The 15,668-nt window shown below is 53.7% G+C and overlaps 2 protein-coding genes across 2 annotated transcripts; both read left to right on the plus strand.

Moving 5' to 3' along the window:
• The first annotated feature begins 1,598 nt into the window (after nt 1-1,598).
• CDA (cytidine deaminase) lies at nt 1,599-3,666 on the plus strand. The gene is given in 5 exon segments (XM_068415165.1): nt 1,599-1,707; nt 1,710-1,892; nt 2,230-2,341; nt 2,590-2,647; nt 3,312-3,666. Coding segments are annotated over 5 exon segments (576 nt in total). The 3' UTR covers nt 3,426-3,666.
• A 1,402-nt stretch (nt 3,667-5,068) lies between these two features.
• Nucleotides 5,069-15,663, plus strand: PINK1 (PTEN induced kinase 1). Its single transcript, XM_068415198.1, has 8 exons — nt 5,069-5,391; nt 7,091-7,402; nt 8,350-8,453; nt 10,178-10,360; nt 11,228-11,391; nt 12,628-12,755; nt 13,776-14,012; nt 14,413-15,663. Exons 1-8 carry the CDS (start codon nt 5,092-5,094, stop codon nt 14,671-14,673), a joined length of 1,689 nt encoding a protein of 562 aa, XP_068271299.1. The 5' UTR covers nt 5,069-5,091; the 3' UTR covers nt 14,674-15,663.
• Nucleotides 15,664-15,668: the final 5 nt, after the last annotated feature.

Here is a 15,668-nt window from a genome sequence, read left to right on the forward strand (position 1 = left end):
AGGGAGCAGGAAGCCATTTCCCAGCAGCTTCCCAGCTTTTTCTACGGTTTGAGCGAAGCAACTGCAACCTTAAAATAGCTGCTTCGCAGGCAGGCAGCACTAGGCCCTCTCCTCTCGCTGCCTTGGCAGCCTCGTAGGTTTTTTTGCAGCCAAAATAATAAAAAATAACACAGGAGTTTGTGGGGTTTTCAGCATTTCTGCTGTGGCTTGGGGTGCGCGGTTTGCTGCCGGCACGAGGATGGTTTCAGGGAGGTGGCGATTAGTGAATTAGTGCAAATGAGGAAGGTTTCTATCCGTGCCAGCCTCTCTCTCTCATGATTTCTGTTCTCACCCTCATCGACAGAGGTAAGGACTCTTTATTTAATTGCTCAGCATCCGTATCAACAGGGCAGGTTTAAACCCTCCCCGAAAGCTCATTTATTTATAGATTCCCCCATTAATTAGGAGGGGGGGTCCCCCTGCTCCGGTCAGCCTCCCACCAGCTGCCCTAGGGCTGGGTTTCCTTTTCTGTCCCAGGTTTTGGGGAAATCGCACCGTGTAACGGGGTGGGGGGCACAGGAGCACCTGCGGCTCATTTTAGATGGGAAAACGATGAGGGTTTGTGCTTTGAAAGCTGAAAAAAGGGCTCTGAGGTGATTCAGGGCTGCCAATCCCTCCTCTAACTGCCTATTGCCTTGACCGACTGTCCTTGCAATAGCTAACCGTCGTCATTAGGTTCCAGGGTGAACGAGCACCTGCGTGGTGCGAGCAAAGTGAGTTGCCCGGTTATTCCCCTGGGACAAGACCGATCTCAGCGTCTTGGCTTTGGTTTCTCAGGGTGCCTGTGGTCCTCTCGCCGCCCTGCGCTCCGTTCTCAGCTCCCGGCGTTCACACCACATCAGAGGCTGCTGCCAATTCGTCTGCTGCGTCCCAGCCTGTCGTGGCTTGTCAGCAGCAACCCAGCACCGAGATCTGCTGGCCAAACTGGTGGGTAAGGTCAAAATCCTTCCAAAATCTGGCAAACGGGACACAAATCTCAGTGATAAACCAACAGGGGCTGTGACACCCATCCTCACAGCCAGAAAATAGGGCATTAAGTTCCTCCAGCAAGGGGAAAAAAAGAGATATCTTTAATTAAAGAGCAATTTGCTGATCAGCCCAGCATCCCAGGAGCTCTTTACCCTACGTAGGCTGATTCCCCTGGAAGCACCGGCCGAACCAAATTTGGGCTCGAGTGCACGAGGGCATCCTGAAACGGGCTTTTATTGCCTCTGTCTTCAACAAGCTTTCCCTGCTGTGACAGGTTAAAAGAGCTGGGAAAATGTGATATATATATGTATTTTTTTTTCCTGTTTTCAATCAATTTAGTTCTTTTGATCTCGCTGATCAGGAGCTGTTAATGACAGGAGTGATTTAATGACATTTTCTCGTGGAGCCGTGCAACCAGTTTTTAACTGAGGAGGAAAAAAAAAAAACAGCGAGGCAGCGGTGGGAAAATGCTCTGTTGGGACAGAGAAAGGAGGAGGTAAGAAAAAAAAAAAGGAGAAATTGGAAAAAAATGAGACAGCAGGTGGGGGGTGACACGGGACCCCCTGAGGCTGATGCTTTGGGGGTCAGGGATGCTCCCCGGGGCTCGTCCGCACGCCGGGGCGCCATCCCAGCGAGGCCGGCCAGGCTGTTTTCCAGGCGAGGAAATATTTAACTGCGGCGTCAGCGGGCAGGGCAGGCGGGTGCAGGCATGGAGGGTGGCGGGCAGAGCCCGGCCCCCGCTGCCCCCCCGGGCCAGCCCCATGGGGAGCATCTCCAGCTCCTGCTACGCCGCAGCCGGGAGGCCAAAAACTGCGCCTATTGCCCCTACAGCCGCTTCCCGGTGGGCGCCGCGCTGCTCACCGCCGGCGGGGAGATCTTCTCCGGTAAGCCCGGGCTGTGTGACCCCCCCTCTGGGGTTTTGGGGTCCTTCCTGCAACCCTTTGGCCGTGCAGCGGGGTCGGCACAGGGTGCTGGTCCCCGTCCCCCCTCCCCAGCTGCCTCTTGGCAGCCGCCATCCCAGAGCGAGATAAAGATCACGGCGGATGGGAAAAGACGGGAAATAAATGGGGGAAGCGGGGAATGTGTTGGTGAGAGCCTGGGATCGGGGGGTGCACGTGGAAAACGGCCTTTTTCTGCAAATTCCCCCCCTCTAAAATCACCCGGAGGGAAGCTGGCAGGGTTCAGGGGGGCTGAGCGGGTGCCGGGGGGGCTTCCCCACAGGGTGCAACGTGGAGAACGCCTGCTACAGCCTGGGGGTGTGCGCCGAGCGCACCGCCATCCAGAAGGCCATCTCCGAGGGGCACACCAGCTTCAGGGCCATGGCCATCGCCAGGTAAGGGCACGGCGAGGGACGGGGTCGGGGGCCAGCGGGGAACCCCCCGGTGTGCACCAGGGGCAGCTCCTGCCATGGCAGTCTGGGCATCTTGGGTGGGGGGAGGCAGGTTTTTGCATGTTTTTTGGGGAGGAATTAGGGGGAAAATCTGCTGTGGCTCTGTATTTATTGGTGCATGAAGGTCTTCTGCAGGTGTTCCCCCCTTTTCTGACCTCAAGACTGAGCTCTGTGCCCTTCTCCTTTGGCAGTGACTTGGGGGACCAGTTCATCGTGCCCTGCGGCGCCTGCAGACAAGTGATGAGAGAGGTGACAGCTCGCGCGGGGGGCCCCCGTGTCCCCTGACCCCAGGCATCTCCCCCAAAACACCCAGAGGTGCAAAGCAGGGGGTTGCAGTCCCTGGTCCCCAGCCCCAGGGCCGGCTCTGGGCTCCCCAGATTGCACTATCCGCTGGGAAAGGGGTGTCCGTGCCCATCCCACGGCAGCGGGTGCCTGGTGGTAATTCATTAACTCGCCTTCCCTGGCGGGTTTTATTCCTCCCGGGAGCTGCCGGGTGCAGAGTTCGGCCCCAAAGCCGTCACCCCGGCGCTGCCAAGCCTGAAAACGGGGGTTTTTCTACAAAAGCTGAGCTCCCTGCTGAGCCCGTCTGGCTCTCACCTCCCTCCTCCCTGCCGGCACCCCGGCACCCACAGCCTGGTTTTGGGTGGTTCATATTTAAAGGGTCGCGGGGCTCGGCTCGAAGGCTGGATTTGGGAGGTTCAGAGGCACCGGGGCTCACCCTGAGAGGGCAAAACCGCAGGATCTGAGCCCAAAATACCCCCCGGGGCAGGTGATACTGAAAAGCTGCCCCAAAATACATGCAGTAGAGGGGGATACTCCCTGTAAGCCTGGCCAAAAAAAAGGATTATTTGAGTAATTTGAGGAAGAAGCTTAGGTTTTGCGTTGGGTGCTTCTCCCTCCTCTTCTCCTCCAGTTCGGCACGGACTGGGACATCTACCTGACCAAAGCGGATGGTACCTACATCGTGAAGAGGCTGGACGAGCTGCTGCCGCTCTCCTTCGGCCCCGAGGACCTGAAGAAGGTGTGAGCGGTGCCCTTCGGCAGCGGGGGAGGATGTTTTTCCCCCATTTCGCTGGTGTGTAAGCGGCTTTTTGGGGACGATGCAATGGGAAACGCGTTTATAATGTTAAGTTACCCGTTCCTCTCGCTCATCTTCTGATTCAGTGCTGATTTACAGACGCCGGCCTCACCTCGCCACGGGGAAATGGCGAAATCAAATGGTAGAAATTCCTTGTTTTTTGGAAAAAAAAGTGTCCAGATATCACTGTAGTGGAGGGGGAAGTTCACAGGCAGAGAAGGGTTTGATGCACGGCTCAAGCTCAAGCTTGTTGGTACAGAAACCACTCCCAAATAATGCAAAATCACAGCTTGGGAAAATGCTGAATTCTTCAGCTCTAAACAAGAAGTGAAAGCAAAAAGGAAAGGCTCCATCGAGCCCGGAGGTTATTAATAAGCCAGTTCAGATTAGGCGATGTGCTGGAACTGGCCGGTTCTCACGCTGAGCATGTCTTTTGCTCTTTTCTCTCTGGCTTGTTTTCTTTGCTTTTGTTCCATTTGTGGGGATGAAGAGGGAGAGGAGTTTTTGGAGGCCTCTGGAGAGTTTTCTGTCTCCAGCGTAATGCCATTTGCCGAATGCAATATTAATTTAATTATGCAGAATGAAAAACGAATGCGTTACGTTTTCCAACCAGCGCTGGGCTGGGCGTTACTGCCTGTGCCCAAGCAAAATAAAAGCAGTCCTGGTTTATCTCCTGCAGTTGCAGCAAACGATAAATCCCAGGGAACGGGGCTGCCCTGCTGCCAGGCAGCGTAGACAGGACACGACTGGGATGCTACATGGCCCAGAGCGTGGCCAGGGCCGTGCTGCCCACACAGCCAACACCCTCCTGCCCTCCCTGGCTGGGCCCAGCTGTGCCCTGCGTTGCACCGGGCTGTACCCTGCTCTGTGCCCTGGGCTGTGCACGAGCCATGCCCAGGGCAAGGCTCTGCTCCGTGCCGTGCCATGCCCAGGGTTGTGTCCTGGCCATGCACAAGCCAGGGCATTGCCGTGCTCTATGCCCTGCTCCGTGCCCTGCCGCGCACGAGGCGCACCCGGCTGTGTCCCGCTCTGTGCCCAGCGCTGTACCTTGGCTGCACCCCGCTCCGTGCCGGGCTGTGCACGAGCCATGCCCAGGGCAGCGCGTTGCTGGTGCTCTGCTCCGTGCCCCGCCGTGCCCTGGCTGTGCACAAGCCATGGTCTGCTGTGCCCTGGCCATGCTCTGCCGTGCCCAGGCCATGCTCTGCCGTGCCCTGGCTGTGCACAAGCCATGGTCTGCTGTGCCCAGGCCATGCTCTGCCGTGCACCGGGCCATGCCCAGCTTGGTCCTGGGCCGTGCCCCACCACCCACCGGGCCATGCCCTTGCCGTGCACAAGGCACGCTGTGCCGTGCACCGGGCTGTGCCCAGCTGTGTCCCGGGCCGTGCCCCACCGTGCACCGGGTCGTGCCCCACCGTGCAGCGGGCTGTGCCCCGGGCCGTGCCCGCTGTGCCCCACCGTGCCCCAGGCCGTGCCCCGGCCCCGCTCCCCGCTCCGCTCGGTGCTCCGGCCCCGGTCCCGGCCCCCCCCGCGCTCTCCCGGCGCTGGGGGCGTGGCTCTCCGCCGCCTGCTGTGACGCCCCGCCGCGGCCCCGCCCCGCCGCGCCGAGCTACCGGCCATGGCGGTGCGGCTGCTGCTGGCCCGGGCCCTGCGCCTGCTACCGCGCTGGCGCCTGCCCTGCGCCCCCCGCCACGACCCCCGGCCCGCCCCGCCGCCGTCGTCCCCGTCATGGCCGCCCTGGCTGTCCTGGCTGCCGGCCGCCAGCCGCCTCTTCCTGCCCGGGCCGGCCGGCGGGCTGGCGGCCGTGGCGCGGAGAGGCCGCGGCGGGGCCTGCCTGGCGCTGGCCATGGCGCTGGGGCTGGTGGAGCCGCACCTGGAGGAGCAGCGACGGGCCGAGGCGGCGTGCCGCCACATCCAGGTGCGGGGGCTCCGAGGGGCGGGGGGTGCTGCGGGACCCCCGGGCCCGGGCCTCCCTCTGGGGAGCGCCTTGGGCACCCTCCGTGAAGGGGAGGGGGGGTCCTTGCTGTGGGGAGCCCCTCAGACACCCCCCATGTAGAGTATGGGGGGTCCTTGCTGTGGGAGCCCCTCGGGTGCACCTCCCCATCTCCCCCCAAGGAAGGTGGAGGGGGGACATTACTATGAGCAGCCCTCACGCACATCCCGAAGGGTGGGCTGCTGTGGGGCAGCCCCACAGACACGTCTTCATCCCCCAGAACAGGGTAATGGGGAAGCCTCTTAGTCAGCACCCCCTCGCCACCCCAAAGCAGGTACCACGGTGAGGACCCCCTCACTCCCTGTCCCCCCACAAAGAGACGGGGCCAGGGCCCCAGCGATGGGATCTCATGTCCCCGGGGGCTGGCATCGAGCCCCCAGGTCTGTCCCCTCTCCCCGAGACAGACGGGGGCCCTGTGAGGCAGGGCAAGGCCGTGCTGGCAGGGCGCTGCGGACGGATGGTGCTGAACGTGTTTTATGGGTAAAAATAGACCTTTGGTGTTGGGAGGCAGCTGTCACCTGCCTCACTAACTGGCAGACAAACACGTCCGTGGAGGTTCTGCCTTTCCCTGAAGTTTCTGAGGATGCTTTCTCTCCCCTGCCCTGGCTGGGTAGTTAAATTTGCCGCCTTACCCCTCCCGCTGTCCCTGAATTTCTGTCCCTTTGCCACAGGGCACATCCCTCGGGAGGCCACCGGTGCGTCAGGGTTGAAGTGTGCTTGGTTATATCTGTCCAGGTGACAGCTGTGGCACTGCCAGGCCTTTAGGATTGTGACCGCTGTGGTTCATCTCCAGAGCCCTCCTCTGCTTTGTTGTCTCTCTTTCGATTTCCTCCCCCAGCTTTCTCCCATCCCTGATTTGTTCTTCCTCTGACTAACCAGCCCTTGTCCTCAGCTGCCACAAAAGCTCAGGGCATTCTTTTTCCGTCTATTGTTGCTCTTAATTGGATTTTCTTTTAAATGCTGTTTGCCTGATTCATTTATGGAGGGGGAGAAAAGCGTAATAGCTCATCTCTTTGTAGAAGCGTTTAGTTTGACTTGTCTTTACAAAACATATTTATGTTCTAGATTAGCAAATGACTCCCCCTCCCCATTCCTCCTCTTCCCGCGCATCTACAGCACCCTTGGGAAGGGCACCCTTGGTAAAGACTGTTTTAGGAGAAATTTGTTTTGGACAAAAATATATGGTCTGCAAATGATTTTCCCTGTGGTTACAGTGATTTGAGCCGTAACAGTTAGAGCCCTATTGTGGTTTCAGGTTAGACCAACCCAATGGGATGTGTAATATGGCTTAAATAGTGAGGGAGTTCTCCTTCTTTGGGAAGTCAAGAGGACACAGCCTCAAGCTTCACCAGAGGAGGTTCAGGTTGGACATTAGGAAGCATTTCTTCTCAGCAAGGGTCATTAGCCATTGGAAGGGGCTGCCCAGGGAGGCGGTGGAGTCACCATCTCTGGAGGGGTTTAAGACAAGACTGGACATGGCACTTAGTGCCGTGGTCTAGTTGCCATGGTGGTATCAGGGCAACGGTTGGACTCGATGATCCCAAAGGGCTCTTCCAACCTGATTGATTCTGTGAAGTCTTGAATAACTGAGTTTTTTATCATTATCTTTTCTTCTTCCTTTCAGACCGTGTTTGTCGGAAAGAACAAGCCGCAGAAGGATCCGCTGAGCTCCTTCCGCTGGCAGGGCTTCAAGCTGGAAGAATATCACATTGGCCAGTCCATCGGGAAGGGCTGCAGCGCCGCTGTGTACGAAGCAGCTATTCCTGTCTCTCGCGACGGTCAGGGACACGCGGAGAGCAGCCGTCTCGCAGGGCAGGGCCCAGCCGTGCAGCAGGATCGTGGCTCGGCCTCACGGGCGGCTGAAGAGGGGCCTGTAGAGAAACACCAACCGAGGGAGGCTTTTCCATTAGCTATCAAAATGATGTGGAACATTTCGGTAAGGAGTCGGTTCTTAACCTCCTTGTCTGTCACTTGGAAAGTCTGGCTGAAATGTTTAGTGTTTAAGTGTTGAAAGCGCTAATTATGTAGCGCACGATGAGCTTGTCAAAACAAAGCTGTTGATGTGTGCCATTGGAGATGGGGATCGTTAGCGAGCAGGCCCAGAGCAGGGGAACGAGCGTTCGTCATTCTCTGGAATCGGCACGGGGAGCTGCTGGTGGTGGAGCTGAGATGTTTGTGGAGGAAAAGCTTTTCTGAAGCTGGCTGTAATGGCAAGGTGTAAGAACAGGAAAGCCACCGCTGCCAGGGCTTTAGGAGTCAGCGTCAGGATAGAAATAGATCTGCAAAGCGCGCCCGCGGTGCGGGTCGGCGGTCGCAGGGGCAGGCAGTACCCTGCGTGTGGGGTCCCCTTGCCGTAAAGTGAACGGGCGAGAGCTGTGCTGGTGTTTCCCAGCCCAGGTGACTCTCTGATGATCCACCCCCTCAATGTGGCCGTTCCACATTTAAAAAAATCCACATGGCTTTTCCCAGTGAAGAGTTTCTGTGGCACTTGATGTGGCAGGTGGGTATTCTAAGAGAGTCTTCCAAAATGCCAATGTCTGAGCCCCCTTGGGCTCCAGAAATACCCTGGCATTTAGCTGTGGGCTTTTCCAGTTAGATTTTAAGATGGAAAATGAGTGTTAGCATATAGCTCGGAGTGCTAACAGTCGAGGATGCATTTGAAGAGACAAATGAATTACTTTCTGCAAGTAAAGGCCTCGCCACGTCCCTTGGTAAATTCTGGAAGTAGTTAATTGCCTTCCCTGATTGTCAAAGAACAGAAGGGAGTCCCTTCAATCTAGTCTCAGTTGATGTAACTCCTGAAACAGCACCAGCGTCAGGATTATCTCCTTGCAGTCTGGATGATTTTGGAGCTTAAACCAATGTGTGTAATGGCTGTTGCAGGCTGGTTCGTCAAGCGAAGCCATCCTCGATGCCATGGGCCAAGAGCTTGTTCCAGCCACGGGGGTTGCCTTAGCCGGAGAATACGGAGCTGTCTGTGGCCGCAGGTACAGTCACGAGGGAAACGGTGGTGGTTCTCCAATGGCGACGTGCTAATTTTATCCATCGATCGGTTTTGCAGCACGTCTGTACTGTTGAGAAGATGGCCAGAGGTCTCTGTGCTAGTTCCTGAAAGCAGATAAAACGAAACCTTGGGATTATTAGTGGCTCGGGAGGCGTGTGCGTACATTTTGTCTGAACGAGGGTGCCTTCGGAAGCACCATGCACCTCAGATGGCACACATGGGTGGCTGCGGCCAGGCACTTCTGTGCCTCGTGCCTTAGTTTCCCCACGTGTAAAATGCATTGATATCTGCAGAGTTAGAGGCTGGGAGGAGCTACTTCTGCTTAAACATCATTTAAATATGCGTTGTGGTGCTTTTTAATTACAGAAATATACACCAACATTGGTAACAATTTGACTGTATTAAACGTCCAAGAGTTTGACTGTAATACAGTTTGACTGTGCTGGTTTAGAACTGGTTTGGTTGTTAAATGGGTTCTGGGCAGGGAGGTGGAAACTGTTCTAGTGCAGGGAAACCGGTGAGAAGGAAAATAGAAAATGCCTCAGTTCCCACTCTTTCACCCGGTGAGAAGTGAGCAGACAGCACACAGGTGGAAAATGGCACGGAAACTTAAAAATCATCTCAAGGTAGCTTATCTTTTTGTTAAAAAATACATCTCATTGTTCGGTTTGAAACAATGGAGTCCGCGTTCCAGACTGTCTGATTTAAATTTCAAATAAATCTCAGCTGCAAATACAAATGAATAATGAATGCTGCGTGGTACGTCGCGAGCTGAGAGCGCAATGGAGCAGCCAAAGAGATATTTGACATTCAGGGGATGAGAGGGGAGAGAGCTGTTTTGCAGATACAAATGGGTGACCTGCCTTTCGTAGCGAGTGCTTCCTGCCTGTGCTGTAAAATAGTCTAAATTGATGTGCCTAGTGTGAAGCTGACCTGTATTTTATGTCTAATGAAGTAATTGTGGTTTGTTTTTTTTTCTCTAAAGCTGTTGTTGTAGTTCTTTTTGAACCGAGAAGCAGCCTGAGACCAGCTCTGCCTTTGTGAGCAGCGTGGAAGGGCTGGTAGGGTCTGGGTGTAATTACAGGCTGCGTGTTAAGCATCAGGGTTTCCAGCAAAGCTTCTTTAGCCGCGCTGGTAAAGCACCAGTATTTTCTGTTCAACCACTGTAAATAGGGAAATCCAGTTACAACAGAGTCCTTCTGACAGCTGCAGGTGAAGTCTCAGTCTGTGTATCCTCCGCCAACGTATCCGCAGCTGGCGCTGCCTTGATGGTGGTTCGCTTTGCTGGGGGAAGGACCAGGGTGGATTTTGAACTGCAGAGAAAGCGCCGGGACCTGCCCGCCGCTGCGGTGGGTCTGCTCAGGCTGTGGGTGCTCCACATCACCGGGCCGAGGCACCGGTTAGGAAATGGGCTGTCAGGACAGGGAGGTTGCTCTCCGTGTTCTTTCTAACCGAGTGGTGTCCAGGATGTGAATGTTATTTGCTTAATGGGCAGTCCTGTAATCTGTGCTGGGCAGCTTTAATGCTCCCTCTAATATGGTTTTCACTGCAGAATAAAGGTGTTTGCACGCTGCTTCGGAACTCTTTGGTGGGGAGGACGGGCCATAATAATGAAAAGTAATTTCAGAAATATCAGAGACATGTCTGTGATAAATCAGACCTGCCCTGGAGATCGATGTAATCTGTGGTATCTGTACTTCTGCTCAGGAAACCTGTCCGTGGGAGGAAGAAGTTGCAGCCTCATCCGAATATAATCCAGGTGATCCGAGCGTTCACATCCTCCGTCCCTTTGCTGCCCGGAGCCTTCGTGGACTATCCCGACGTTCTTCCCTTAAGCCTGAATCCCAGAGGGATCGGTCACAGCCGCACGCTCTTCTTGGTGATGAAGAAGTAGGTAGAGAGAAGCTTGTTACGTGACTTGAGCTCTTTGTGGTGCTGCCCAGGGAGGTTGTGTATTCTGCTGCTACGTGGGTCCTTGCAAAGATTTGGCCTCAGCTGCTGCCAAAAAGCAGAGTAAGCTCTTGGAAACGCCTCCTAAGAGCCGTTTCAAGTCCTTGGGATTTTAACTCTTGTTCGACAATGAAGACAAGCTGTTCTTTTTAGTAATTACAGTAAAAAATGTGGAGCTTGTCCTCATTTGTCCGCCCTTCTAAGTCTGAACTTCACCCGTAGTCTGCACACGCCGCTAGAGAGAGCGTAGAATCAGTAACGAGGTTTGTCAGTGCTGGGCATCTCTGGCCTTCTCAGATGGGTTTTGGGTCTGGACAGACATAAAAGCACCTTCTGTTTCCCACTCTCTTGTTCTGCCTGTGTCTGGAGAAGCGCTCTGTCCTCTCCGTGTTTCAGGAATATGTTCTTTCTCCTGATTAGCACATCTCATTTTGCTTGTACGATCTGCATTATTAATCTGCCTCCTCTTTCATGCAAAATGTAACACCGCTACATAAAAACCCGTAAGAATGAGCACTGTATACCTGGAGCCCCTCGCCACGCTGTTTAAGAGGCTTATTTTATTCATGGTTGAAGCGAGAGCACCGAAAATTCGGTGGTGGGTGTCGTTGCAAGCCAGAGGATTTGAGAACAGCAGGCAGGGGAGCGGTGTCAGCCTGAGGCTGGGAGGTGGGAAGGCGTCGCGGAGGTCAGGAGGAATTTGGCACACGTAAGCGTGCGGTATCCCCAGCCAGCCAGCAGTGAGGTTGAACTGCAAGCCGTAAGCTTCCAGGATGCTCATTCAGAGGTTTTCCTTGTTCCGACTAGTTATCCGTGCACCCTGCGCCAGTATCTGAGGGAGAGCAGTCCAGATGTCCGTCTCTCCACGATGATGATTTTACAGCTCTTGGAAGGCGTGGACCATCTTGTTCGACACGGAATAGCACACAGAGACATGAAGTCTGACAACATCCTGGTCGAATTTGATTCTGGTACGTAGATCATTGAGTGTAAATGCCAATTAAGTCACTCACAGAAGTGATGTGGTTATGTAGGGAAGTCCTGCCCCGGCGTGCATTTGGAGGAGAAATGAGCATCAAACCCTTTGAAGAATCTCAGGTTTAGTTTTTAGCTTGCTGCTTGCTGCCACTGCAGCGCTGGGGTAGTCATGTATCCTGTCTGTGCCTCAGGTTTTGGATTGTTCAAACAGACTCGAAAGGAGCATTGCGCTGTAATAAGAGGGAGAGCTGCAGAGTATTGCTGAGGTGATGCGTTGCCCAAGCAGAGCGAGTGTTGGCTGGAGCGGGTGGGCACGTAGTCACGCCACGTTGATGATGCTGGAGGTGCCTTTGCTTCAGGCTCGTGGCTCTGTCGTCTCTCAGTAGCCAAACAGCACAGGGTGGTTCTTAAAATGCCACCTCTCGGTGAGGCTAATAGTGCTGCACCCTGGGATGATGAAACATGGGTTGGAAGGCAAGGGAGCCCGCAGCGTTAAAGCCAAAAGCAGCGTCTTGTTCTCCTGTCAGCCTCTCTAACTGAGATGTTAATTACCTGAGCTCCTTTTCAGCATGACTGAGATTTGAATGGGCAGGAAACAATAGCAGGCAGCCACATCTGTGTAATTAAAGGTCTTGGTACAGCAGCCGTGGCAGGTTTTCAGCTATACTAATGCCATCCTTCTTTTCTTGAAGGAAAAGCTGCTCTGGAGCTACGCTGGATGTGGTTAGGAACGATCTAAATGATCGATTTTTCCATCCTAGAGTCTGGAGAAGTAATGGTTGTACTTTGCAACGGTTGACTTGTCATCAGGACAAGAACTATGAACTACTGCAAAGTTTCTCCGGCCTTTTGCTGTAGCTGAGTGTATGTCTATACGTCAATAGCTTTTGATATAGATAAAGGGGAAAAAAATTAATATATTCCTCCATCATGGACGAGTCTTTAACATTGTGTGTCTTCAGTTTTATGGTATCTGTGATATTGAGTGAGATGCATGTTCCATGGGGAGCAGTAACGTGCTCTAAAGAGGAAATGGAATAACAAGTTCTGTTTTAATAAAACTGGTATTTCACCTAATAATACGGAGGAGAAGCAGGAAAACAGTGCGTGATTGTGCCGATTCCTGGGGGTTTTGAGGTTGTTCCCGAAGGCTGTCTCTGGTTTCCATGTGATGCAGCCATGTCCTCCCGAACTGAACGCTAACTCTGCTGTCCCCGTGTCGTTCGCAGCTGGCTGCCCCTGGCTGGTGATCACAGACTTCGGTTGCTGTTTGGCAGATGAAAACATCGGCTTGAGGCTGCCTTTCACCAGCTTGTACGTGGATCGGGGCGGCAATGGCTGTCTGATGGCACCCGAGGTAAATCCCCCTGGAGTAACGGGTTGTGTTGCCAGTTGTCTGCTTGTCCTGCTGTCGGGGGTGAGAAGTTTGAGCCGCAGCGGTGGTGCAGGCGGCGATGGGAACTTGCAAAGGGGTGGGATGAGGTCTAGAAGCAGCGTGCACATCACTGCTGTGTGGTCTCTGCTGGGGTGTGTCCACAGCAATACCCACTGAAAGCCCCTGCAATCAGATCGATCGTTTTCTACCCGTTCCTGCTTATTCACATAGCTCGGTCAGGCGAGACAGCGCCCGTAGGTGGCTACTGCATAACTAATCTCACCCTACACTCCGTCATGGGGAGCTGTGTCCTGTGAAGCGGTGTAGGAGGCCCACGTCCTAACTTGAGTTAGGCTTGCTGAACGTCTCTGCGTTAATAACAAAAGTCCTCTTCGGACCTGTGCTGAGCAGCTGTCGAACAGACACCTTGAGCGCTGGAAGGTGAAACAACATTGGCGTTAGGAGGCAGAACTGACCTTTCCCAAGAGCAGTTTGCTCTTCGGTCTTTTCTTGGGCCCCTTTCTGTATAGCTATTAAAGAGGTTTTTGCAGCAGTCCTCGTGTTGTGACAGGAGTTCTTGGATGAAGTTTGAGGTGGTTGTGAAATTATTTACGGTTCCTTTTTATTTCTCTGGTGATAACCGTAATAAAAACAAAGACACCCTTAATTGTCCGCTTGACCTGGAGCACCTTGCATTGCTGAGGTGCCGGTGCAGGATTGGTTGGTGACCTGCCTGTCTCCTGTCTACCTAAAATCCCAGAGTGAAATAGCCCTCAAGACTCTGTGAATGCTGGTCAGGGGCAAGGACTAAAGTGTAGGCACAGTGACCAAACTCCTCCCAGGGTCCTGAGTGTGCCAATATTGACACCAGAGCTTTAGAGGAAGTCTAGCTTTGGTTTCGTTCTCTCTCTTTATTACAGCAGAAATACTGACTTGACCCTTAATTGTAGCACAGAGCCCTCACTAGAGCTGTGTGTTTGAACATCCCCATCTCTGTGACAGGTGATCACGGCGTCACCTGGTCCAGGCACGGTGATCAACTACAGTAAAGCTGATGCTTGGGCTGTCGGAGCGATCGCCTATGAAATCCTTGGCCTGGCCAATCCTTTCTACGGCCACGGGGACTCAGCTCTGGAAAGCAGAAGTTACAGTGAAGAGCAGCTGCCAAGCCTGCCCAATCGCGTGCCCCTTGAGGTGAAGCAAGTCATAAAGATGCTGCTTCGGAGGGATCCCGACAAGGTAAGGAACTTTTATCTCAAGTAAGTGATCTGACCAGCCTCTGGGAGTGTTGTTGGTAGATGATTTCGGTCTGGAGGGCTCAGGACTGTAATCCTGATGTTATTGCAGTCTAGGAATGATCAAAGACAACCAAAAGGTCTTCGCTGAAGTACAGCGCGGCCTCTCCCATGCGGCACTGAATAGTTTCAGCGGATGTTTCTGTCAGGGACTGGACCTTGAGTTGGGGGGTTATGTGGAGTTGCCTGATAATAAATAGTCACAAAGAGCTTTTTTAATCACAGAGACTTTGCGGGGCCTTAGAGGAGGCCCGGGGGACTTCTGGCAGCGTAGATGCCACATGCTAGCGAAGTGAGAGGATTGCAGCAGGATCAGCTAATCTTCCCTCTCCTTCGTTTTGCAGAGATTGTCTGCCAGAGTTGCTGCTAACGTGCTTCACCTCAGCCTCTGGGGTGAAAGCGTTCTAGCATCCAAGACCCTGAAACCTGACCAGATGATCGCCTGGCTTCTCTGCCAGTCTGCGGCCGCTTTGCTCATGGACGGGCTGGTGGACAAAAGCCGAGTAGAAACCAAAATGAAGAAGTGCTTTTTGGCCAACCTTGAGTATGAAGACCTCTGGGCGGCGATATTCCTGTTGCTGGCCTGGAGAAGCCGGTCTGGGTGAAGAGCACTGCCCGGAACATGACCGTGTGATAGATAAATGGCACTTTCTAAAGGCACGTGGGAATCTGTCCTTTCTGTCTGCCTGGCGTCCTGCCGTGCTTTAGGGAACAAAACTGCAGGCCTGTGCGTAAGAGGTTGAGTTTATCTCTAGCACGTGTTAGTACATGCTGCTTTTCTCTCCCTGCTAGAGAAAATGCCCTTGCTTTGTTATGTCTCGGCGAGGGTTTGCAGAGGTGTGCGGGTGTCTTGAGGTACGTGGTTGGTTTTGCTCATGTTTGGGAATTCGTAACGGACTTCTAAGTTGTGTGTTGAATGAAACAAGTTCCCTTTCGGAAGGGGGTGTGTGTGGGAGGAGGTGCTGTCTGCTGCTCTGTGTGCAGAAGCATCACGGATTTAAACAACACACCGAGAAAGCTGAGCTGACAAAGGACGTGCAATCTTTTTTTTCTTAGGGAAGCTGTCAGTGTGGTCTTAAGATGATGCTCCTCTGCAGCCACAGAGGTATCTTGCTATAAAATGACAGCCTAAAACCCTCCTAGCGAGGTGCTGACCGGTAAGGTGAGCACCAGGAGCCGCTCGCTGCTTACGATAACACACCATGACATCTCTAACTAGTTGCACGCCAAATAGCACAAGTACAATGGACCCAAACCCCACTTTTATTTGGTTTTTGACTGTTGTATTTGTTGCAGCGACTGCTGCCACGGGGTCTGAGGCTGAGTCAGACTGTGTCTGCTTAGGGATAATACCTCAAAAGAACCGGGGCTGAGCAGCAGTGCCTGCTTGAAGAGTTGAGTGTGATGCTCCTCTCTCTTACCTATCTGCTTTTTCTGTTTAACAATGAAGTAATATCCTTTGGTCGGGAGGAGAGGAGAACAACAGTCGTGTTTATGAAAACATCATTGGATTTCTTGTCTGTAATTGTGTTGAGAGGAACTTGGGGAGAAAGTTATTTACGCTTGTTGCGTAATAAATTGAAGATTAAGCTCTGCTGCG

Source organism: Nyctibius grandis, chromosome 17 (assembly GCF_013368605.1).
Source record: "Nyctibius grandis isolate bNycGra1 chromosome 17, bNycGra1.pri, whole genome shotgun sequence".
Lineage (NCBI taxonomy): Eukaryota > Metazoa > Chordata > Aves > Nyctibiiformes > Nyctibiidae > Nyctibius > Nyctibius grandis.

Bases quoted from the DNA above. Each gene is read 5' to 3' on its own strand.
- PINK1 (XM_068415198.1), top strand. From the start codon at position 5,092: ATGGCGGTGCGGCTGCTGCTGGCCCGGGCCCTGCGCCTGCTACCGCGC. The intron at 7,403-8,349 runs GTAAGGAGTCGG...TGGCTGTTGCAG, and splicing joins AAATGATGTGGAACATTTCG to GCTGGTTCGTCAAGCGAAGC. The intron at 10,361-11,227 runs GTAGGTAGAGAG...TGTTCCGACTAG, and splicing joins CTCTTCTTGGTGATGAAGAA to TTATCCGTGCACCCTGCGCC.